Source organism: Mus caroli, chromosome 7 (assembly GCF_900094665.2).
Source record: "Mus caroli chromosome 7, CAROLI_EIJ_v1.1, whole genome shotgun sequence".
Lineage (NCBI taxonomy): Eukaryota > Metazoa > Chordata > Mammalia > Rodentia > Muridae > Mus > Mus caroli.
The window spans coordinates 111,288,516-111,314,220 of record NC_034576.1 but is presented as its reverse complement, the minus strand read 5'-3'; the positions used below and the strand labels follow the sequence as shown (position 1 = coordinate 111,314,220).

General features: G+C 40.5%; 1 protein-coding gene across 2 annotated transcripts in view; it reads left to right on the top strand.

Moving 5' to 3' along the window:
- The first annotated feature begins 5,607 nt into the window (after window positions 1–5,607).
- The window catches only part of Ric3 (RIC3 acetylcholine receptor chaperone), a 45,799-nt gene continuing 25,701 nt past the window's right edge, over window positions 5,608–25,705 (top strand). For both annotated transcript variants that reach the window (XM_021166883.2, XM_021166882.2), the window contains exon 1: window positions 5,608–5,761. In XM_021166883.2, the coding sequence (XP_021022542.1) occupies window positions 5,638–5,761 (124 nt within the window). In that variant the 5' untranslated portion in view covers window positions 5,608–5,637. The remainder of the gene's footprint in view (window positions 5,762–25,705) is intronic.

Sequence of the window (25,705 nt, the reverse complement as noted above, 5' to 3'; positions counted from 1 at the left end):
GGACCTGGGAGCCTGTGGGCAGGAGGGAGCCTACCTAAAGGGAATCTGTTCTCTTCTTTCTCAGCTGTTGCCTTGTATCCTTCTTGCTGATTTCTCCCATGTCTTATTTTCACATCTTAGTTGAAATCTCTCCTCCTACAAACTTCCCATAAGAGTTCTCTGGCCTCTTACGTCTCCCTTCAGTCCTGTGTGCACCTGCTTTCCAAGGAGGCCTTGTGTTTAGGAAACAAAGAAACATCAGTCACTTTAATCCAACCACTTCACATTTATATATGAGTAAATACTCTGGATTTATACTTCCCACCACCTCCTTTCTCCCTGTAAAAACTCTGTAAGCATCCTTATATTAAAGACATTTCAACTTCAGGATCAATTTCATGGACCTAACACAGCTGTTAATCACCAGGATCACCCCTTTTGAGGACCCCATGACCAGGGTCACCAACAGGGAATGCCCATCCTTCATGGAGGACCTTAATTGTCTCTTTGGTCTAATAACTGAGGGTCTCTTAGTTTCCCCTCCTCTCTCCTGTCTACCTTTAGTCTATGGGTCTCTCAGAGACTATCAGTCTCAAAGGATGCTACAGGGATGCCAAGGCCAGCCCAGAATGTACTAGTAGAGAGATGCTGTTTGTTTCCAGGGAGAGAACAAATATCCATAGTTATTTATGGTCTCTAGTTATCTTCATGTCCCTTTGCCAAACTGGAATGATTTTATACACTCAAAAGTCCTATCTAGACCCTTTTCTTTAATTAATGGCCTGAATACATCCTTTTGTCAGGATGGCTACTGCATTGAGAAACACAGTGTCTTGATCTTCTGTCCCAGTCCCATTACTTTAACATGTGTCTGAGCTCATTCTCATTCCTTTTCCTCTACACTAGTTCCACTGCTGAGTCCTTGTGTGGCCTTCATGTCTCCTCCAGGTCTGGCCTTTGCTCTAATAGTGGTTTCTCTTACTTCTAGACTTGTCACCATCCTTTTCCTAACATTTCCCATTAAGCACACAAATCTATTTATTTCCTCCAGATATGGTGACACATACCTGTAATCCCGCACTTAGGATGTGGAAGTAGGAGGATTGAAAGTTCAAGGACAACCTCAACTACATAGCAAGTTTTACATGAACCTGGGCTACATAGGACCCTGTCTTGGAAAACCAAAGAGTGAATACAGGCCTTCCTCAACCCCAGGTACTCCGACTTGCTATTATAGTTTTGTTATGTACTTTCCATGCATATCATACACAGAATGGACTTGACTTGCCAGATCTGCCTCCCTGATGAGTATTTACTCATACCCATTAGATGTGTGCTCTCAGTTCCCAATACTACATCTAAAAGTCTTGCTTTGAGGGAGGACCTGCATATTTCTAGAGGGTTTTATTACAGAATACTTCTGGATCCAGGAGGTCATTAGCCACTACAGAGCACAGCTAGTCAAGACTTCACTGTAGCAGCCAATCATCTCCACCCCCTGAGTCAGCTGCTGTCCCTTTCAGGACCACACTTCATCTGGCTGCAGTACTGACTGACTATGGACCCAGCTAGGTAATAGATACTCTAGACTATAACTTTGTGTTTTCACTTTTCACCAGGCAACTTCCCTTGTCTGACATGATCATGATCCCTTTACTGTGGCTGAAATTTAAGCCACCAGTTCATTCTTCTTCATATGGTCCTCCATCCGCATATTACTATAACATGTTTCATCTCTTATCCACCTTCCTCTCTTTTCTGTACTTCTCCTAACTTTCTTGTTCTGATGGATACTTGGTTATTTCCTCTCAACTGGTTACTAGGCATTTTTTCCCTAAAGAAGATCTATTTGTCTTCCCATGGCTTGAAGCCTAGGAATGTAAGAGGTGTACAACTCAAACTTCCTTGGTGCTTTCAAATAGCTGCTGCTTTATAAACAAACCATTGCCACCACCACTAACAACAACAAAAATATAGTTCCAGGGGCTCTGTCAGTAAAGTACTTTCTCTTACAAATGTTGAAGAACGATGCTCGATTCCCAAAAATTGTTTAAAACAAAACAAATCTAAAAACAAACAGACAGGCACAGTGGCCCATGGTTTCAGCTCAGAACTGGAACGTGAAAATAGGTGGATCCCTAGGGCTTGTTAGGCATCTACCCTTCCTAGACAAATCTACTTAGTGACTTCGAAGGCCAGTGAGAGACCTTGCCCAAAATATAATGTAAACAGTATTCCTCTGACACTTGAAGTTTCCTAATGTTGTCTTCTTGGTCTTCACATGCGTTTGATTGTATCCCTATACAAGCATGCACACCTGTATACACACACACACACACACACACACACACACATCCTTAAAAGAACTTATGTCTAGTTGTTTGCTATATCTCTATACATATTACCTTCAAATCTTCTGTCACTCAATATTTTCACCTCTGGGTCATTATTTTCATCTGCCCATCTTTGTCCACACATGGAAACTTTGATATAGCATTGTCATCTAGGTTTCCATTGTTATTCCTGTACTTTCCACAAACACTCTTGCTAATGTCATCTTCTCCCTAACTTAATTACTACTAATTATGTTACCGGTTGACTTCAACCTATGTAACTCTTCTAAGCCAAGTATATATTCTAGATATTTTTATGTATTTCATGGAACATCAAGCTCAAAACTTGAACTCATGATTTTCTTACCATCTTCATTCTTTTTCGATTTTGAACATTTTTGTACTATAGAATCAACACCTGCCAGTCACACATGCTAGAATTTGGGAGAGTAAATCAGATTCTTCTGTATCTCTAGGTGGCCATATTTCCCTCAGTAATTGCTTCCTAACTTGCCCCCTGTTATCCATGAGCCCAGAGCTTCTATGGCCCAACATCTGCAGAGACTAAAACTGGTAGTTGTAGGATAAGTATCCCTGGGTTCAAATCACAGATTCAAATTTATACCAGATAGTCATTGACAACTTTCTTAAGCTTTTTGTGCCTTGTTTTTCTCATCTCTCAAATGGTCATAAAATATAGTTTCTAGGACCATCAGTTGAGTGATGTTTACTGGTTAGTTTCACCTGGGAGGGAGGAACCTCAGTTACAGAATGGCGTCCATCAGTTTTTCCTGTGGGTGTGTCCATGGGAGCACTTTCCTGTTTGCTGGTTGATGTAAGAGGGACCATCCATTGTGGGTGGTGCCATCCCTGGGCATCCGGGCTAGAGTTATAAGAAGGGTAGCTGAGCAAGATGGAGGAACAAGCCAGCGTTTCTCTATGGTCTCTGCTTCAGGCTCTGCTTAGGACTGGAAAATGTAAGCCAAATAAACTGTTCCCTAGTCTGGGCTGATTTTAGTTATGGAGTTTATCCCAGCAAGAGAAAAGTAACTAGGGCATTATGTGCCACTCTGAGAACACTGTAGGGGCTTAATAGCCTTTAGTGGCATGGAGGACACAAATGGCAAGGCTGTCTGAAGGGTTCCAGCAGAGATAAACCTCTGTTGGAAAGATATTAGAAGGATATTTACTTCTATTTTGATTTGTTCTTTGTTGGAGACAGGGTCTCTATGTAGTTCTGGGTGTCCTAGAACTCACTGTGTGGACCAGGCAGACCTTGAACTCACAGAGATCCACCTGCCACTGCCTCCCAAGAGCTGGGATTGAAGGTGTGCACCATCATGTCCAGCTTGGATATCTACTTTTTAACTAGACCCTCCACTAGTCCTTTATTCAGCTGCATGACACATCCAATATTCAAAGGTACCCAGTGCTTCTTTTTTTTTAATACATATATATTTTTTAATTAGGTATTTTCCTCATTTACATTTCCAATGCTATCCCAAAAGTCCCCCATACCCTCCCCCCACACTCCACTACCCACCCACTCCCACTTTTTGGCCCTGGCGTTCCCCTGTACTGGAGCGTATAAAGTTTGCATGTCCAATGGGCCTCTCTTTCCAGTGATGGCCGATTAGGCCATCTTTTGATACATATGCAGCTAGAGTCAAGAGCTCCGGGGTACTGGTTAGGTCATAATGTTGTTCCACCTATAGGGTTGCAGATCCCTTTAGCTCCTTGGTACCCAGTGCTTCTAATTACTAGAATTTATAGGTTCTTGAGAACAAATTAGTTTGCTTCATAGAGGCTTTCCTTTTGTGACCAATTGTCTTTTTTTGTTGTATACCTTTACTGTCCAGTTGGTAGCCGATAGTACATGTGTCTACTGGCTCACTAAAATGTGACTGACTAGTACCACACAATCTGAAATAATATTTTGGGTACACCAAATCATATAAAACTTATTTAAATTAATTTCACTTCTTTATTTTAACCCTTTTAATGTGAGTATTAGAAAACCTGGCATTATGTTTCTATTGGATGATGTTGCTATGTACCTTACAGAGTTTTGATCCTTCTCATCTGATAATCCCATTTTCAACCATTCTCTTTAGTCTTGTAGGTGTTGTGCACATTTTCATTTCAGGAGGTGTCTACAGGAAGCAAAGACAAATACAGGTGTTCCACCCTCCATGTTTCACTGAAAGTTTTCCCTACACTTTTCAAAATCTACTTTTGAGATCTACAGTCTCACCACTTTATGTTTGGTCACCAACTGAATGTCCAGCTAAACTAAATTACTGTACATTATAGAACATGGCAGGAAGCGTTGAATTCCCCTCCCTTAGCTTTCTATGCTTCTTTTCCTGGAACACTCCCCTACCCCCTCTCACTTGCCTGCTTATTGGATAAAGAGCTCAAATTTTACCCCAGCAGAGCCTTCCTGACTCCCTTTTGCATTTGAGCTGACTGAGGAGTCCAGAATTTTTGTTTAGATACCAGCCTATTTCTCCGCGGAACCCATTCGATCCATCGCACTCTGTAATGTTAACTTCAAAGTTTGATAAATAGGTTAAAACGAAAAGAACATTTGTTAAAGAATAGAAACGGGTGGCACGGAGCCAAGATTTTGTAACAGAGGAGGAGACTGGCTGAAAACGTTTCTTAAGGATAGTTGTTCTAAGCTGTTTCTTCTGGGGGAACTTTTGACAGATGAGGGTGACAATAAGAATTTTCCAGGTAGAGGAAACAGGATAAATTTATTAAAAGTCCACTTGAACCAAGAAAATTGGTAGCGAATAATGTGTCATCCAGTTTCTAAAGAACATTGGTAAGAGTAGATCATGCATGGTCTTGAGATCAGAGAAAGAAGTTTGATGTTGTTCCGAAGGTCATGGCAGGTTCTGGAAGGCTTTAAGCCATGATGAGAACTCAATAGTCCTGAGTTTTGCTTTTTATTGCCCTTGGTTGTAGACAGAGTGTGGAAGGGAAGTGCATGAATGGAAGTTAGGAAAGCGAGTTCCTTCAAAGGAGGAAAGGGTTTAGGGTTATGTGGTGAGCAGAAATAGAGAGAAGTGCAAAACTGCCAGGTTTAGGTGCTTGGATGCCCGGGCCTGGGTGACAGCTGAACGCAGGCGAGCTAGGAGATAGAAGCTTGATGTTGGCTTACACCGCACCGCCCTGGGGCACTTTGGCAGAGTGGAGGGCGCTCTCGTCTTGTCCCTCGCGCGCCGCCGTCCGTGCAGCTCGCCGGTCGAGTGTGAGCAGGATTGCGCGCTGCGGTTCCGGTTCCGGTTCGGACTCCTGGGTCCTGCGGTACACAGCCATGGCGTACTCCACGGTGCAGAGAGTGGCGCTGGCCTCGGGGCTCGTCCTGGCCGTGTCGCTGCTGCTGCCCAAGGCCTTCTTATCCCGCGGGAAGCGACCGGAGCCGCCGCCGGGCCCGGAAGGTGAGCACCGATTGGGCAGCCTCGGAGCTCGCGGGCGATCGTGGCCTCCCCGGCCCCCACTCTTCCCTTCAGTGACTTGCGTGTTGTCTTGTCACCTGTGCCTGAATTTAGAGTTAGTAGGTTTCCCCTTTCTACCATGCATCTGTAGGAATCTTAGTTGGTAGTGGAGCTTTATCATGGTTTTGGGCGTTCACTTGTTCAGCGTCTTGTTGCCTCTTAGAGTACAACTTGAGCTGGGGTGGTGCACGCCTATAATTTTATCTTTCTAGAGTCAGGAAGATCACTAAGTCCAAGGCCAACTTGGTCTGCTTAATGATTTCCAGGCCAGCTAGGGCTACGTAGTAAGACTCAGTCTCAAAACAACAAAACCATGAAGATTTTATTTAATACTTTAAAACATTTTTGTCCCTGAGTTAGAGATAAACAAGTTACTGTTCTCCTCGTGGCTGTTATTCTTGGGTTTTGGCATGAGAATATTTCAAAATCAGCCCCTTTGACTACTACATTCTGGCGGTTTTACCGACTCTGTAAATGTATGGGCCTGAATACTGGGAGAACGGACTGGAACAATTTGCTGTTGTTCACAAAGTTCTGCTGGTAACTTTGTCTTGTGAATAATCCCTATAATGTCCTTGAGCTACGCGAACAGTTTGTGAACCATCTCCTCTGATTTCAGCCCGTTGGTTGCTGGACAGCTCCCTTTGAACTGTAATCCTCTTTGAATTTGTGCATATTGGCTGTCCTTCCAGCCTCTGGAGCATTAGAGATTAAAAATACTATAAATGCAAAGCGCCCTGCTCTAGGGGCTGAGGACAGGTTGAGCACATTATTCTGCCTGCAGAATGTGATTGATGAGCCATGTATGTAAAGCTGCACTTCCTGTCATTACAAAATTCAAAAAAGTTTTGCTCATTTTTTTCCCTATCCATGATTTTTATCTTGAAGAAGAGTAAATCTACGATTATCCTAATCAGTGAAGAGTTCTAAAACCCCCCTTTGCCTAACTGAAATATCTTTAAAAAGTGCTACTGAACGTGAGTGGGAGACACCTTTCCTTCTGAGGGCTCTAGAGAGTACAGAGTGCATTGTAGATGTGACTCTGTCCCTTGAGAGCCCAGGTACTGGTGGCCTGTATTCCCACCTTGAGGTCCTTGCCCTGTTTGTTTTCTTCATTGCTGAAATGCTCATCTCTTGCTTGTCTCTCATCACTGGAGTTTCTGCTCAGATGCACCCTTAGACTTTGCCTGCTGACCCCAGTTGAGGTAAAGCTTCCCCCAGAGTCACTTAAGGGTAAGCTTGACTAACAGGTAATGGTACATCCTATCACATGTCATACACAGTGTATAGACACTCACTGAATTCCAAAGAGCAGGAGTCAAATCCCTGCCTAGAAGAACTCCCGGCTTAGTAGAGGAAAACAGATAAGCTACCAGGTGAGTACCAAAGTGGTAGTTACTGGTATTCATTCTGGTCTACACTGGGAACATTGAAGATGTACATATGCAACAGTCTGTTATTACAACTCAACAAAGCTTTTAGAGAGGAGTTTTTTCTCCCCTCCCCCAAATCTAATACATGGAACATGTAATTTGTCTATTTAAGCACACAAGTCACTTTTTTTTTTGCATATCTACAGTTGTGTAGCCATTAGCCCAATAAGTTTTAGAACATTTCATCATCTCCCAAAGGCAGATGATGAAATGTTCTAAGTTGTCACCACTCTCCTCATTTCTTCATCTTTAGTGAGGGCAACCAGTCATCGTTTTCTGTGTCTGTAGGATCACCTATGCACTTTCTGACTGACTTTAAGCTAGCATAAAGTCCCAAGGCTTATTTACCTCCTAGCTTGTACTTCATCCCTTTCAATGGCTGAGCACTAGCTCCTGTTCATAGTTCTCATTTTTCTGATCTCTTTGTTAGTTGATGGACATCTGGGTTGTTTTGCCTTTCAGCATGTAGGGATAATGCTGCCATTCATTTAAAGATTTCTGTGTGGTATGTTTGTGATTGGGACTAAGCATTATTTCCTGGTCATATAGTTACATTTCACTTTTTAAGAAACTGCCAGATAGATAGCAAAGCAACTTTTTTACTTTACAGGCCTACCGGGAGTATGCGAAAGTTTTGATTTCTCTACATTTTACCAATTGGAGTGACAAGATTGAAATGACTGACTGTGTCCATCTTGGGTCACAACCACATGATTGCCCTTGAGTCAGCCTAGTGAGCTTCCTGGCATAGCTTGTAGAGAAAACCTTTAGAGTGCGGGACTATCTGAGCAGAGTCTGTTGTGTATGGGAATGTGCCTGCCATTTCTGGCATTAGCTTGAGACAAGCATGGGATGTTCCTGAATTTGGAGAAAACATTATGCCCTAATAGAAGGGGAAACAAAATGCCCACCAGTGGATATACAGAGACAAAGTGCGGAGCAGAGACTGAAGGAAAGGCCATCCAGAGACTGCCCCACCTGGGAATCCATCCCATATACAGTCACCAAACCCAAACACTATTGTGGATGCCAAGAAGTGCTTGCTGACAGGAGCCTGAGATAGCTGTCCCCTGAGAGGCCAAGACAGAGCCTGACAAATACAGAGTCCAATGCTTGCAGCCATCCATTGGACTGAGCATGGGGTCCCCAATGGAGGAGTTAGAAAAAGGACTAAAGGAGCTGAAGGGGTTTGCAACTCCATAGGAAGAATAACAATGTCAACCAACCAGATCCCCCAGAGCTCCCAGGGACTAAACCACTAACCAAGGAGTATACATGGAGGGACCCATGGCTCCAGCCACATGTGTAGCAGAGTATGGCCTTGTTGGGCATCAATGGGAGAAGATGCCCTTGGTCCTATGAAGGCTTGACACCCCAGTGTAGGGGAATGGGAGGGCTAGGAGGCAGGAGTGGGTAGATGGGGGCACCCTCATAGAAGCAGGGAGAGGGGGAGGGGATAGGAGGTTTCAGGTGGGGGGTATGACTGGAAAAGGGATAACACTTTAAATGTAAATAAAGAAAATGTCAAAAAAAAAAAAGCCACCTTCTGGACTAGAGAGATGATGGCTCAGCGAATAAGAGCACAGATTGTTCTTCCAGAGGTCCTGAGTTCAATTCCCAGCCACCACATGGTGGCTCACAAACATCAATAATGGGATCTGATGCCCTCTTCTGGTGTGTCTGAAGACAGCAACAGTCTTTTTTTGTTTTTGTTTTTGTTTGTTTGTTTGTTTTTTTTTTAAAGCCCCCTTCTGACCTAGATAATGGGGTGTCACCAGGCTTTTTGCTCTTGACCACCAAACTTGTGTCAGTAAGTCCCAAATAAATGATACTGCAGCCCTGGATCTGTGGGCCTTTCTCTGGTCTCATGTCTCCTTGCAGCTGGTATACATACACAGGGCTAGGTTTTTTGTTGTTGTTGTTTTTTTTTTTTTTTTTTTTTTCAGGGCATTGATTACCTGCCCTTCTGATTATAGCCATCCTAATGTGTCAAAAGTGGTGTCTCCTTGTGGATGTATTTTGATCTCTCTGGTGACTGGTGGCATTAAGAATCACGTGTGCATGTGTTTGCTTTTTGCATATCTTCTGTAGAGAAATATCTGTTTAGGTCTTTTATAGTTTAAGAATGGGGAGCTTGTCCGTCCTTTTGTTGTTGAGTTGACATGTTGATGAGCAGTCCACGTACTGCTGCATTATCCACTCCCATTCAGGCTGTTGTGCTTACTGTCTTCAAAAGAAGAAAGGTTTAAATTCTGATGAATTTCCGTATTTTTCTTTTGTTGCTCTTAGGGTTGGATATGTCTAATACAAATCATTGTCACATATGAAGATTTGTTCCTATGTGTGCAAGTTCTATTGTTTATGATCCGGTATTTATATCTTTGGGCCTTTGAAGTTACTTTTTGGCATATGATAGGAAGAAATAGTCCAATGGGGTGTATAGCTGTTTTAACACCATTTATTGAAAAGCCCACTCTTTCTCACTGAATTAGTTGTGACACCCTTGTGAAAACTCACTTAGCTATAAACATGAGTTCATGCTTATATTCTTTTTTCTGTTCCCGTAGGCTATACATGGTTGTTTTGAAACCATGATAGGCAGAGGCAGGTGAATTTCTGAGTTCAAGGCCAGCCTGGTCTACAGAGTGAGTTCCAGGACAGCCAGAGCTACACAGAGAAACCCTGTCTTTTTTTGCTTTTGTAAAACAGTTTAGGATTTCCTGTGTCCTGTGACTAGCATTTCTTTGTTAATTTTATGACAATTTCATTGGTTCCTAAAGGAAACAATAACAACAAAGAGTTAGCTGGGACTTTGCTAGATTGTATAGTCAGTTTTGCAAATATGGCTGCCTTACCAGTGTTGAGCTTTCAATCTGTGAACACAGGATTTTTGTTTTGTTCTGTTTTGTTTTTGTTTTTCGAGACAGGGTTTCTCTGTGTAGCCCTGACTGTCCTGGAACTCACTCTGTAGACCAGGCTGGCCTCGAACTCAGAAATCCGCCTGTCTCTGCCTCCCAAGTGCTGGGATTAAAGGCGTGCGCCACCACGCCCGGCCGAACACAGGATTCTTATTTATCTAAATCTTTTTTCTTTTAGTTTTCAGTATTTAAGCCTTACTTTGTTAAATGGACCCTATTTTCTTTTTATGCTCTATCATGAATTGAGTTATTAGTCTTACTTTGAGGTTGTTCTTTGCTAGACCATGGATAGTGATGCTTCTGCATTGACCCTGTGTTCTGCCACTTGCTGAACTTGTTTATTAGCTTTTGGAACACAACCCTGTTCTCTTCAAATGACGTAGTTTTACTTTGTGTTCTGATTGACATCCCTTTTGTTCCTTTTTTCTTGGTGAACTGGAGTCTCTAGTGCCAGTGTAGACAGGATAAAAGCCAGTATTTCATCTTGTTTCTGATCTTAAGAAGACACTTCTTATACCACTAAATACAGTGGGGGTAGGGGTGACTTGCTGTCTTTTATCAGACTAAGAAAATTTCCTTATGTTTATAGTTTGACTGTTTTGATCATGGATTGGTTATTGATTTTTACCAAATGTTTTTTTCCTACTGTCAAGATGATTGTGTGTTTTGCTTTTAATTCCATTGATATGGTATTTACATTAATTGGCTTATAGATATTAAATTAACCTTGCATTCTTTGGCTGAAATGAAGAGGCAAATCTAAAGACCACCCCCATATGTGTTTGTTCCCCCTCCCCTCTCCCCGCTTTATTTATTTTATTTTATTTTATTTTATTTTATTTTATTCACTTTTGAGGATGAGGACTTGGCCTGAGATTCCTCCGAGGTCCTGGGAACGATTATAGCACCTTCTCTAACCCAGTAAAGAAGTATATACTTGGCAAAGCCATAATAGCTGTGGTTTAAGATCCTGGGAGCCCAACCTTCCCATCCTAAGGAGCTATGTGTCTGTCCCCAATTGCTAGGTTAGCTTCCCAATGACTTTGCGTCATTGTATGATAAGTTTTGCTGACATTGTTCCCAATTCCCTTTTAGGTAAAACTTTATATAAGATATGTATTCCTTAATAAGCTTCCTTGGCATAAGACATCACTTACGCAAGACTCCTGACTCCAGATTTCTTATTGTTTTTTATCTTTTCATCTGCTGACCCTCTCCCTTAAAACCCTGTAATTAAAGAATGACGCAAGCTGAGGTCATTAACCATCCAGTGGAAGGAAATTTCAGGTAGAGAAAACATAGAGTATTGAAAAGGCATAAGAATTTTGAGATCTGAGACCAAAGATGTTGAGACCAAATTGTGCAAATTTTTTTCTGCTATAACTGAGGAACCTGGATTTTATCCTAATCATCATGAGTTATAGAAGAAGACAGACAGACAGTTTTAGAATGAGAGTGGTGTGTGTGGAGGCTACATGAGAATGTTTTTCAGCAGGAGGTTGTTGTCATGTCCAGGTGTGACACCACGAGCATTGAGCATCACAGAGTCAGTGACCTTGAGGTCATTAGTCAGCAACGCTTTTAAGTGAGAGAAGATGTGGCCTGAGTTGTCTGACAAGAAGGGATTTATTGTATGGCGTAAATGAAAAGATTGTTAGAACTGGTGTCCAGGGAGGTTTGAGCCATCGATTATCTCATCAGAACTCCGCTTTGTACTGTGTCCTTCTCACAGTGACTCACCCATCCCTATCTCCCATATCTGGATATGAGCAATGGCTGCGACACTTCAAGGCATTGCATGCTCACATCCTACTGTCCAAGAAACAGAGGGTCTTCCCCGGCTACTCAGGCCTAACCCCAACTCTATTTTTCCAGAAAAACTTGCCTTTTGCCTTAATGTCTTAAGTTACTTTTGGTGCTATGAGGAAAAAAGAAGTGCTAGATACCCTGGTCTCAGAGGAAAATATGTCACCACGGCAAGGAAGGCTGTGACCATTGTGAGGAAAGAGTAAAGCAATCATGAGGGATGTTTTTAGATAGATGTGAGGAGTGGGAAGCATTGTGAACTGTTCTCAGCCTTAGGTGAGTGGGCAGGTGGTAATATCTTTACCACAGTGAGAATGGGGAAGGAAGAAGGGCCACTAGATTTTATTACCTGTTTCTTCAGCATTCCATTTCTTCCTGTTATGGCATCTCTAGCTCCCCTATCCACTCCTTATATAATGTAGGTGGAGATGGCAGAACATGGGCTGCATTGCAACGGGCTTCTAGAACTGCAGATAGTAACAGGTATAAACAGCCTGTGCAGAAACAATCACCTACCTTCATTCTCCTTCTTAAACATAAGGACTGAGTTTGCTGTAAGTCTTTGGCAGTCTCACCGCTGACTTTGCTGTGGTGTTTTAAAACTCCAGGTTGTAACACTAACTGAGGTCTTGTCCATTTTGTACTGTTCACTTGGCATTTTGGAGCCAAATATAGGACTTGGTAGGTTTTTTTTTTTTCTGTTGTAATTTTGCTGTTTAAATTTGTCCTGGCACTTCAGCTTCTTAGGTATTTTTTAAGGTAATTCCTTGTTGAATTCAGTGTCTCTATCTTGGAAAAAATTGTTAAAATGCTTCAAGCACACACAAAAAAAGTAGAATAATGCAGTGTCTACACCACCCTGCTTTACGCTCGACTGTGATCAGTGTGCCTCTGTGCTGGGGCCTTTACATTATTTAAAAAATGTATCAGTTATTAGCAGCTACTTTTAACACTGAAGAAACATTTTTGTGTGAAGGCTTCAATGCATCTATTAGTCTTTGGATTGCTATGGTCCATCTTCCTCTGCTTGCTTGCTCCCTCCTCTTCAGTCTGTTCTCTGTGCAGTAACCATAATGATCTTGTTCAAGCCTGAGTTAACACACAGATTCCCCTCCTGAGTCTTATGTGACCTAAAGCCTTTTGGAAGCCTTTCTCCTAGTTTCTTCATTTTCTGCTTTCTCCCATGTTGTTTTCGTCACACTTGCCATCTCCTGGCTGTTTCTTGAACACTCTGGACATGATCTCTCCTCAAGGTCCTTATATGTGTGGATCCCACTGCCTGACGGGCTCTTCCTTAGTCTACCCATATGCTTTTTCCTTCCTCTTCATGTCTTCACTGAGATGAATCTGTTATCTTTTTGAGGATTCATAGTAAAGTGTGGCTGTATACCTCTGGCTACTTCTGTTAAAGTCTCAGCTTCCCAAACCAGTATCTATACTCTTTACTCTTTATTTTTCTTCTTAGTGTTTATCATTATCTTTATTGTCTCTTTTCTCACTTAGAAGTGAGGACCAATCAGGGCAGGGGTTTTCTCCTCCTCGATGTTTGTCCAGCTGTAGACCAGGTGTAGATAGTAAGTATTTACGCACACATGGAAGACAGTGGATTAGTACCTTCTGCTTGCTTGGTTTCCATGGTAGATTTCGTGAGCTATAACCATCGCTGTCAACTGTGTCATGCTTATATTTTTGGTTGTGAACCTAGCCTGTAATGGCCGAGCCAGCTTTCCAGCCCAGTTGTGTCATTCTTTACATAATTGCTCTTGCCTCCATGTGTTAAATTACTATAGAACCTGTAAATTATATTCACAAAGAGCTTTAAGTGAGATGAGAATGTTGTATGATACAAATGAAAATGAAAATATGTACTCATTAGAAATACACATTTTAACAGTTGTTATATCTGGACTGTAGGATTATGGGTGGATTTATTTACATATTTTTGTGGCTTTTTTAATGTGGGTGTACAGTTCTATTATGATCAGCCTCTTTTCTTCCATACCCCTAGCCACCTACTTGAAAAATTCTTTTCAGAATCTGTTGGAGAGCTACAGCATGACTGCTTCTCTCTAGTGGTAGAATCCACTCTACATTCTGCAAAGTGCAGCAATAATTATCTCGATTATTTTAGACTTCATCTTGTGAAATTCATAAAATTTACTTTAGTTTAGTGACTTTATTTCCCAATTCTATTGGTAGGAATTACCTGATGAATAGACTTGAATGAGCCTTCCTCTGGAATTACCCCCTTAAGTATTGTTAATTATCCATTTAACCTGAAGGTTGTGCCTGTTGATAGAATGCATAGAAACTAAGGGCCAAGAAGTTCTGCTTTCTGTGAATCACTCTTTATTGCCAAGCATGTTCCCCTTCTGCTCTAAACCTCACTGAGAATGCTGTTTCTTTTGCTGGCGTTTTTACAGGTCTTGACTTGCTTCCTTGCCCAGCTTTTTGTAGGCTGAGTCATTTGTGCTGATTTCTTCTGTGCTTGTTCACCTTTCTGACCTTTTACAAGGCCTTATTTGCTGACTTCACTTTATACTTATATTTACTTTTCCATCTTGTTTTCCTACCAGCTGAGACATTTTGAAATGTCCAGCCTAAGCGCTTTCCTCTTCGGGTCTCATGCTGTGAAATTGAGTGTCTGCTTAAAAACAAAAACAAACCAAACAATCAAACAAACAAAAACCAACTTCTCAACCCTGTCTTCCTGAACTTGTACCACATAGCTCCTACTCCTGTTGTACAGCCACCAAGAGGGTATACATTTCTTCTTGGTCACAGTAGTGATCCCTCTGTTTACCTTGTAAATACCTTTTGTGGAACATTAACATCACACTGGATCAAGCTAACACTCTGTAGTGATAGCTGAATCAGATTTTGAATGCCATCAAAGTAGTTGAATCCTCTAACTGCACTGGCTGAGAGTTTTTGCTGCTACCACAGTCACATATCTGAATGTGCCTGCCGTGCTGTCTGATGAGTCCCTCACTTTAGTACTTAAAAAGGGCACTTCCTTACTGGCCACTTCCTCGGAAACTCATTCCCTGGAATAATAGCTCAGTCTCTTTGCTACTGTTTGTGAGTGGTGCAGAACTCATTGAGTCTTGGTTTCTCTGAGCTACAGAAATGTATATATATGGGGTATATGGCACATATTGCTTTGTTACCTTGTGTGTTGGTATATAAATATACAAGGACAGATGTCTTATTATGTCTATTCTCCATGTGAAACATCAGATATCTACACTGAAAGATATAGGAGATGGGATCTTTGCAGGAGACTTGTGAGGAAGAGTCAGTCAGAGCTGTTCCAGCTCCACATTAAGTCATATTGAGTTAAGTAATGTTGCTACAACTGCAGTGTTCAGGGAGAGGCGTCGGCATCTTAAGGACCTGGCCATCAAGACTGTTCTTAAAGTGTGGTTAGCAGACACACAAACACATCTAGTTCTTTATTGATTTATTTGCCCCATTAAGACCTTTCATGAGCTGCTCTAATGAGAAATATAAACACATGCAGCTCTTTATTGATTTATTTGTTCGAGAATGAAATGCTGCAGATGGTTAATGCTACTTTCAGATGCTCTTTTGTTAATAGTTGTAAGAGTTGGTTTGTCTCACGAGCAGCAAGCAGTAGGGTGCTTATTAACAAGCAAAGTAAAACTCACTCTGGAAAGCCATTAAGGTTTTAGTCAAATCTAAATGATATGCTAAAGGAGAACTTAATGAGCAAATAAGCCTAAATATGGGCAAAGCTTTCAATGACTGTTTGGATTGAGTTAAGTTACATTTTATTGAATATTTAAGTACTTTCAGAGGTCGTTGCACAGATATTTTCTGCATTGGGAAAAAAATAAATTGTAATGTCTTTAGTATTTTTTATTCTGATCTTTTCATCTGTTTCTTTATAGATTTTTATTATATATTTTATTTGGTGGGGTGAGTAAGGAGGTATGTGCCACAACACAGGAGTTCTCTCCTTTCACTGTGTGGATCCTGAGGGTCAAAACTCAAGTATCAGGTCTGTCAGCAAGGGCCTTTGTGCACTGAGCCGTTACTGGCCCTCATCCATTTATTTTATTTGTGTATGATGCATATGTGTAGCATATGTGCACACACACAGAAACACACACACACACACAATGTGTGCAGGTCAGAGGACCTGAGGTGTCAGTTCTTGCTTTCCATCTTGTTTGGGACATGGTCTCTGTTTGTAGCTGGGTTTCCATCTCATCAAGGGAGAGGCGGTATTACAATCACAGGCTGTTGAGTCCAACTTTCCGTGGGTTCTAAGCATCCAAACTCAGGCCCTCATTTTTGTATGGTAAGTGTTCTTACAGCTGAGCCGTCCACAAACCCCATTAAAGCAAATCTTTAAAAAGGCCTACAAATCCTATTCATAACATAAAACTTTGCAGTACTAAAAGATTGGAAGTTATCTAAACAGTCTTTATCTGGAGAATAGGTAGAAAAACTGAAAGTTTATTTAAAATGCTGGTCAGTAGTATTGGTGAACTGAGCTATACATATCACCATGGCTACATTTCTGGTCCAAGGTATTGATCACTCTCAGATAAAAAGGTAAAACAAAACAAACAAACAAACAAAACAGTGGTAGGGAGTTGAGTAGCATGGGTATAGTATAGTGTCATGATGCCAGACTTTTTTAAAAAAAAAAATTAAAAAAATACTAGAGACAGTCAGCTTATTTATCAGAAAGGTTTATTTTTGGCTATTGGTTTTGGAATTTCTGGATTGGTTTAGCCTGCTTATTTTGGACCTGTGATGAGGCAGGAACATATGAATGGCAAAAACCCTTAGGATCCAGAAAGCCAAAGAGTGAGTGGGGACCTGGGTTCTCACAATCACCTTTAAAGGCACACCTCCAGTGACGCAAAAACCTGCCACCAGGCCCCTCTTAAAGGTCCCATCAGTTCCCCAAAACAGAAGGCTGGACACCAGGGTTTTTTAATATATTGGCCTTTGGGAGGTATTTAGGATCCAAATTACAGTAATGATCTTCAGTGGTCAAGCCTTTAGATTCTTCTTCATGGCACTGATTTCTAACTCTGAGCTGACTCTGCTACTGTCTAGAAGCCTTGGTCGCTTAATATGGAGAAAGGCCAGAGTTCTTAGTGCCAAACAGTTTCTTCTTCAGCAGCACGTACTGTGGCTAAGAAGTGTTAAAATGGTTCGGGCGGTATGAGGCCTGGAACCAAAGCAAGAACTCAGAAGAGAGGAGGAGGCATCTCAGTGACAGCCAGTTAATACCAAGTAAAACACAGTATTTGCTGTTATACTCAGTAATGTTTGCACTGTGAGATGTGTAGAATATTTAAGACAAGAAGAAATTAAATTTATGGCAAGCAGTTAAGGTTATATGTTTAGATAAAAAATGATGAAATATTAAAGTGAAAGACATAAGTCTTCTGACTAAAAAGTGTGGTAGACTGTATATGGAACAAAACTTATGATTTAAACACATTTAGGTAACAGTTCAGTGTCATTAAGTACATGCTGAACAACTATTACCACCATTTGTTCATACTATAAAGTTTCAAACATTCAGGGCAATATGGTATGTATAGTTATAAGAGTTATTTTATGTATGTGAGTGTTTGCAATGCTCATGGAAGCCAGAAAAGGGTGCTTGACCTCCTAGAATTAGTGTTACAGGTTTATTAGCTGTCACGGGAGTGCTGGGAACCAAACTTGGGTCCCCTGCAAGAGAAGCAAATGCTCTTAACTACTGAGCCGTGTCTCCAGCCCCAGTATTACGTGTGCTTTATGATTACTTAATCATTACAAACCATGGTTACCTCGATGAAATGTAAAAGCACACTAATGCAGTCATGTATTTGGTGTTGGTATGTTGGTACTGTATATGCTGGGTGCAGGAGACCTGCACCAACCAACTTGGACACATAATTTGTTAAGTGAGGTGTGTGTGTGTGTGTGTGTGTGTGTGTGTGTGTGAGAGAGAGAGAGAGAGAGAGAGAGAGAGAGAGAGAGAGAGAGAGAGAGAGAACTAGAAACCAAACAAGTTAAATGGAAGGGAAAGGCAAGAGTTAGGCTCATGGTGGCTGCGTAAAGTATGTTCCCGTAAGATTACATTGCTTAGTGATGGCATCACAGCTTAATTTGTGTATATACTTCAATGTTCACACAGCAGAGTTGCTAGCGCTGCAGTTTCAGGGATTATTCCCATTGTTAAGTGAACACAGAACTCGGAGAGTTAGAGAAGGAGCCCTGGGTGCTAGGTGTGAACATGTGATATGTCATCCGTACTTTTGTATACCTGAATATTGCATAATTGAAATGTTTCTCTTAAAAGTCACTCTAAGTAGTAGTTTCCACATGTTTTATTGTTGTTGACTTTTAAAACATTTGAGGTTCTTCTGTTGTGAGAAACTTGGTTTACCAAGCTCTGGTAGGTGAGACCTCCCTGTGGAGGCCGTTTATCTGTATAAAAGAAGACTCCCTTCATCTTCCGTGTTCTGACCCCAGCCTACTTTCTCAAGTACATCCTTGGTTTTAGAGGTCTTACTCAAAGCCAAAGTTTGAGAGAATGAATCTACAAAGGCAGGGTGTGGAAGGTGAAAATGAGTTTCATTTTCGGCTTTGAGGTAACAAATATACAAAAGAAATAAACAGTTGATGTTGGGGATTAGGCAAAGAGCTTAGGGGAAAAGTCAGGATCGTGGCTATGCATTTTGGAGATTATAATCAATTCCTTAAGAATGAACATATTTACAAAAGGAAAAGAAAGAGGGGTTGAGACAGAATCTTGGAGGAATTAAAGAACGATTCAAGAGACAGGGAAGGGCTACGTTGAATTGACCAGGCAGCTTGGGAGAGTAATGTCCTATACAGATCAAAGTAGGACAGTTTGACAGAGCTTTGTTTAAGTTAGTATTCATTGAGTGACTAATAGGTGATAGCTGATAGCTACTTTCTTGTGTTGCAGAGAAAGTAAGAGAACTGGTTGAGGCAGTGGGAACCTGCAAATGTGTTGTCTGTGTCTGACAGGGTACCAGGCATGCTGTAAAGTACTCAGTAGTAAACACAGGAACTAGTAGATTGAAGAATCTCTGCTAGGTTATACAAGTTGTTTTTACCATCTAGCCTATATGCTCCAAATTATTTCTCCACTTTTCAAAATGGCATTATCTAGTTTTTCAATGATTCTGTGATGTCATGAGTAACCTTTTTCATTCTAAAATAAGTTTTAGTAATAACCTTTTGGGTCAGTTCTAATGGATGTGTGTTCAGTTCTTGCCTCCCCAGGATTCACTCAGTGTCGGTTTTGAAACACCTGCTCTATTCTTACCCCCATGAGTCACTCCTGAACTCCATGGAAAGAAGTTCTGAGGGGCTGGAGAGATGACTCAAGGGTTAAGGCACTTGGACATTTCTATAGAGATGTCTCCAGTCAGACCTTTTGCCTGTTTTGCATGAGGTTGTCTTTTGCTATTGAATGTTAAGAAGGTAAGAGTAATTTGGATACTAGCTCTCATCAGCTAAATGTCTCTGGTAAGTCTTTCTCCCACTCGGGGTTATATTCATTTCCTTGATGGTGTCTTTTATAGGCAAAAGTTTATGTGAAATTAACTATCTTTTTGTTATTTTGGCTTTATATTTAAGAAATTGCTACCTAATCCAGGGTCATAAAGACTTATATCTCTAATTAAAATATTTTAAGTCTTTCATCTACTTCTAGTTAATTTTAGAATAGAGCGAGATAAAGGCCCATTTTGTTTATTTTTACACATGGCTATGGAATATGGTATGGCTCTCTTTACACATTTGCTGAAAGGCTACACCTTTCTCCCTCTCCCACTCCTTCCAGATATGTTTGCGTATGTACTTTTTCCTGCACATACATAGCTCTGAGGAAATTTAATTTATAAAGTAGGTATAGTAAATACATGCCAGGAACTAATAATAAAGAAGAACAGTTGTAATGATATGCTGCCATAGAACTGGAAGCATCATTACCTTTCAGGTTTGTGGCCATTACTCAATAAAGTAAGGGTCACTTGAGCAGTGCTGCCTTAGCACCCTGACAACTGAGGGAATACTAACTGATTAGTACACAGGCAGCTATTCCTCATGGGTGCTATGGATGTAGGGATAATTTATGCACTAGGTTGGACGAGGTGAGGTAGCATAGCTTTTATCACACTACTCAGAATTATATGTATTTTTTTAACTTCTGAACTGCTTATTTTGGAATTTTCCAATTAATATTCTTAGATCATGGCTATCTGTGGGTAACTGGACTTATGAAAAGTGGGACCATGTATAAAGGAAGTAGACTGCTATACTTTGGTTTCTGTTATGTCTAAAATGGCCGGCTGTCAGAATATCATGTGGCATTCCATCTGTTTCTCAAACATACGTTGTACCTGAAAACAAATCGGAAACTAGTCTTTAACAAGGTGGGGTTTATTTTTTTAAACAATCTCACTGCACAGCCCACAGTGGCAGCACAATCCCCCCGGGACTCTCCGTCCCCCTGCCTCCGTGAGTGCTGAGATTACAGGTACACCCATACCCAGCCTTCAGTTTATTGTTGCCGTCCTTCCAGTGACCTTTTCTGTCCTCTGACTTGTATGACATTGGTTTGCTTCTGTTTGTCTTTGATCATTCAGTTTCCCGTTTGCCCCCTTCCCCGTATGTGTAAGGATACATGTTCCTCCAGGCTTGTGGGGGTTGGGAAGAGTTCATCCCGTTTTCCAGCTTTGCCACTTAGGTTGAGCAGAGTTACTGCTCAATCTGACTGCAGTCAAATACCATTTCTACTGTATTCCACCACTACTTCAGATGCAAGTGAGCCCAGCTTCACCCTAACCACCAGCCTCTCAGTCCTTCATTATCTTCTCCTAGGAAACTAAACCTTTCCCACATCTCTGCTATGTTTGATATTAAATGCTTCTGCTAATTACATGGTGATAGGTCTTGGGCCTATCTTTCCCTTTTTACAGCTCTGGCCATCACCTCTGGCTCTTGAACCTCACTGCTAACTTACTGTAATGCCTCTCTGCTGTTTCTTCCAGATCCTACTTTCTCCATTATTAGGCCCTGTATTCAACTGCTAGATTAATTCTCCTCAGGTACCTTTCTCATTAAGTCAGTTTCCTGATCTAAGATCAGGGTACTGCACAGTAGTATGCAAAGTCTTCCAGTCTCTACCATCCTTTCCTTAACTCCTGTTACTCCTTAATGGTGTCAACCTCACCTGGCAGTGTTTCCATGGGCTTAGCATTGTCTGTGGTCTTAGCAGTGTTTCCATGGTCATTTCCTTCAGCAGTTGACCCCATTTGGTGGTGCTCTCTTCTTTTTGAAATGGTTGTAGCCTTGTAATGTTTAAAGGTAGAATCTCTGTACTAATGAAAACCGTAGTATAACCTCACATGTTGTCTGTCTTTGTTGGACATAGTGCCCTTTATCAACATGTTCCATGAGGGAACTTCATTTCTATTTTGTCTATGGCTCTTTTCCTTTCTATCCCAGTAGAATCTTGAACAACGTACATGTCTAATACGTTTTCATGGCCAAGAGATCTTAATAGCATCATTAGTCTGCAGTTTAAAATAATGTAAAGCGGTAGTTTTATCTCATCTGATTTAAATTTTATGTCATTTTAAAAGGCCTATTAAAACAGTAAAAGAGTTTGAAGGCATGTTGCTACATACATTAAATCAAGTTTATTTGTATCAAGAGAAAGACTGCTTTTTAAATATACTGTCTTAACATTTTTTGTATAATTTTGAAAAAGAGATTTTTAACTAAACAAAAACTATTATCAACATAGAAAGTTAAAATAATAATAATAATTTTCTTAGTGTTAAATAAATAACAAGGTAGATCATATGCATAACTAATATAATAATAAATATCATATATAATAATATATTAGTAGTTTTAGTATACAGAAAAATACTTTTAATGGTGCTTTGGCATGCTATAATTTACCTATATAAATTTAAGAGAAAAATCTCAATGAAATTTAAAAATAATGCTTACAAATTTTATTTTGTATTAAATTAGCGCAAGAAAAATTTGAAACAACAATTAAAGGATTAACAACCCCTAATAGCAAGAGGGGGGAAAGTCTATTAGAAAGGAAAACTGGTCTGCTTAAATACAGGGGATCAAACTATAAATTAAGATATTGATTAGTTATCACGATCATCCAGGATCTGTGCGTAAATCCATATAGTCTTTTGTGGAGTGAAATTAGAGAATACTTGTTAAATATAAACATGTGTATATCCCTTAACCCAGAAAAACAACTTGAAATCTCTTATAGAGAAATACTTAACATATGCAGGCAAGGATGTGAACACAAAAAAGCCTGAGCTTTTTTTTTTGAGCCTTCAAGAAATGTAAAGTATTGATATGTTTAAAAATATTTGAAAAAGGGGGCTGGAGAGATGGTTAAGTGGTTAAGAGCACTGACTGCTCTTCCAGACGTCATGAGTTCAATTCCCAGCAACCACATGGTGGCTCACAACCATCTGTAATGGGATCTGATTCCCTCTTCTGGTGTGTCTGAAGACAGCTACAGTATACTCATATATAGAAAATAAATAAATAATTCTTTAAAAAATATTTGAAAGAATAGGCTAGTACTACGTAGCATTGTAGAATTGGCTACAGATATGGTTGAGAAGAGAGTTTAGCTACGTATGCTTGTATTGCTTGAAATTTTATAATGAATAAAAAGCAATAAAATAATATGTTCAAATTTAAAGTACCTAAGCAACAAAATTTCATTTTGATAAGTAGCCAAAGATTTATTAACACAGCAATTCAAGAAAGAATAAAAATAAGTAAATAAAATTGGTAGAAGTTATGTATGTACAGTAGGTCTAAGAAAGACAAAAATCCTGAAAGCTAAAAATCAGAGTTAAAGATGTAGCAAATATGTACAAGAGCTGGGTTTTTTTTTTTTGTTTTGTTTTGTTTTTTTGATAGAAAACCCTGGGGAAGCTAAAGACAATGTAAATACCCAGAATTAGTAATGAAATAATTTGAAAAAATGTAGAGAAAATTTGCATAACCTTTGAGCTACTTTTATGTGTTTTGATGAAATGTATATAATATTCTAAGGAAGAATATTTATAAAACTGATATTTTTTAAATATAAGAAATTAAAATTAACCAAGAACTATAATTTATTAAAAGTGCTAGAACCTAGTAAAACAAAATATTTTTCAAACCTTTAAGGAACAGACAAAGTTCATAAAATTATTGGGACAAGAGGTAAATGGAAACATTTAAGATCATTTGATATCATTTTAAACTTAGTAGTATATGTATGCACATGAGACAGAGAGAGACAGAGAGGGTGCAGAGATAGAGACGGAGACAGGGATAGAGACAGAGATAGAGAAACAGAAAGAGCAAGCAAGAGAGCTGGGAGATGGGTCTCTTATGCCATAGCAAGTATGAAAGGCCAGAGGAAAACTATGTGGTGTCAGTTATCTCCTTACATCTTTGCCATGGGTTCTGGGGGGCTAATCTCAGTGGCTAGGTATTTTTTTAAAATTTGCATAGCTGGGCAGTGGTGGCACAACACCCAGGAGGCAGAGGCAAGTGAATCTCTGAGTTCGAGGCCAGCCTTGTCTACAGAGTGAGTTCCAGGGCTGTCAGGGCTACACAGAGAAACCCTGTCTGGATGTGGGGGACATTGCCTAATGATCTTGAAGCCAACAACCATCAGTTAATATGAGTCTTAACAATGTAAGCGAGATAGTCATCGGCACCCACATCAAGAGCTGGTGACTTGGTCATTTCTTTGCTCAAAGTTGTGTTTCCTTTGCTGTCTTAGTCAGTGTTCTAGTGCTGTGAAGAGATACCACAACCATGGCAAGTCTTATGAAAGAAGGCATCTAACTGTGGCTTACTTACAGTTTCAGAAGCTTAGTCCATTATCACCATGACAGGAAGCATGGTGGCATGCTGGCAGACATGGTGTTAGAGAAGCAGCTGAAAACTACATCTCAGATCTGTAGACAGCAGAAAGGGAGAAAAGGCCTGGCATGGGTTTTTAAAACCTCAAAGCATACCCTCTAGTGACACAGTTCCTTCAACAAGGCCACAGCTCCCAATCCTTCTAATCCTATGAGTCCCACTGCCTGGTAACTAAGCATTCAACTCTACGAGCCTGTGGGAGACATTTTACTCTAACCAGCACACTGATGCACTCTTACTTGTATAATTTCAGTTTTTCCTCATGCTTTGAGACAGTCTCACTTTATAGCCCAGGTTGAACTCACTATGGTATCCATGCTGCCCTCAAACTCATGGCAGTCTTTCTGCCTTGGCCTCTCAGATGTTGAAATTACAAGTGAAGGCACCATTCTTGGGTTGACCCACTCTGGAGGTGAAGGGTTTGCCCCATAGCTTCCACGGCATCCAAAGTCAGTATTGAGAGGGAAAGGGAGATTACTGAAAAGGAGCATCAGTAAGAAAGGATACAAGGCAGAAGGCAGCTTCCATGCCCTGTAGCTAATGATCTAACCCCCTTGTTTACCTTCCTTCTACCTAAGGACAGAGTCCATTTAAAGATAGCTCTCAGTTCATAGAACTTCATGGTCTGTTTTTCAAGTGTGTGTGCACATGCGTGTGGATACATATTTGGAAGGGATTGGAAGCCTCAGCTGTCTTTCCTTGGGCTCTATCTATCTATCTATCCCTCCTTCCTTCTCTCTGAGATAAGATACTTGACTATAACATGCCAAGTGGGCTTAGCTGTCTGGTCATCAAGTTCCAGGGATCCTCCTGTCTCTATTTCCCTATCACTAGGATTACAAATGCATATCACTATGCCTGGCTTTTAAATACAGGTTTTGGGGACCAAACTCCAGCCCTCAAGCTTGCAAAGCAAACACTTTACCTACGGATCCTCAAGCCGCATGTCCTTCCCCTTCTTGGGTTATGTGTACCTTTTCTGATGTCTTTATTTTAAGCCTTTATACTTTTGTATTTCCTTGAAAGAAATGCAAAGTAATTATATGTATGCCCAGCTTACATCATACTATCATTCATAGCAAGAAATGGCAATGCAGCGTTGCTGGGGTTGGGTGTTTAGTCTGAGAAGCTCCCCTCATATATACTCTCACTGGGTGTAGGCAGGATCTTATAAAGCAAAAGGGAGTCTACTAAGAAAAGATGCATAAGCCCAGTGTGTAGGTGGGCTTCTTCAGATAGTCACATTTAAGTGCCTTAGCTCTGTGTGCCTGTGTGGTGTGTTGTTTTGTGGCTTTGAAGTTACATTATTCAAATGATGCTATTGATACCCAAGTTTTAAAGATTAAGCAAGAGTATTTTGGTATACTTGGGGGGACTAGTGCTGGGGACCTGCCTTGGAGCCTCATGCATGCTAGACAGCTGCTTTGCCAAATGAACGACATCCCTCACCCTGACTTTTTTGACTTTAAGGGATTTTTTATTCAAAGGTGTCTTATTAGGTAAGTGGTACATATTTACAGATAAGAAAAGAGTGCTTTTAAGATGAAGGCATAGAAAAAAAAAAAAAAAAACAAGGTCAACACCGTTCTTACTGCACAGTAAGGGTTGAGGCATGTGTTTTTAAAGGTGTTCCACAAACCTGCTTGTAAGATTTTCTCAGAAAAATGCAGTTCAGAGATGAGAAAGGAACAGGGATAAAGTTAAATTTAAAATCTGGGACTTAAGCATGGTCATCAGTTCTGTCT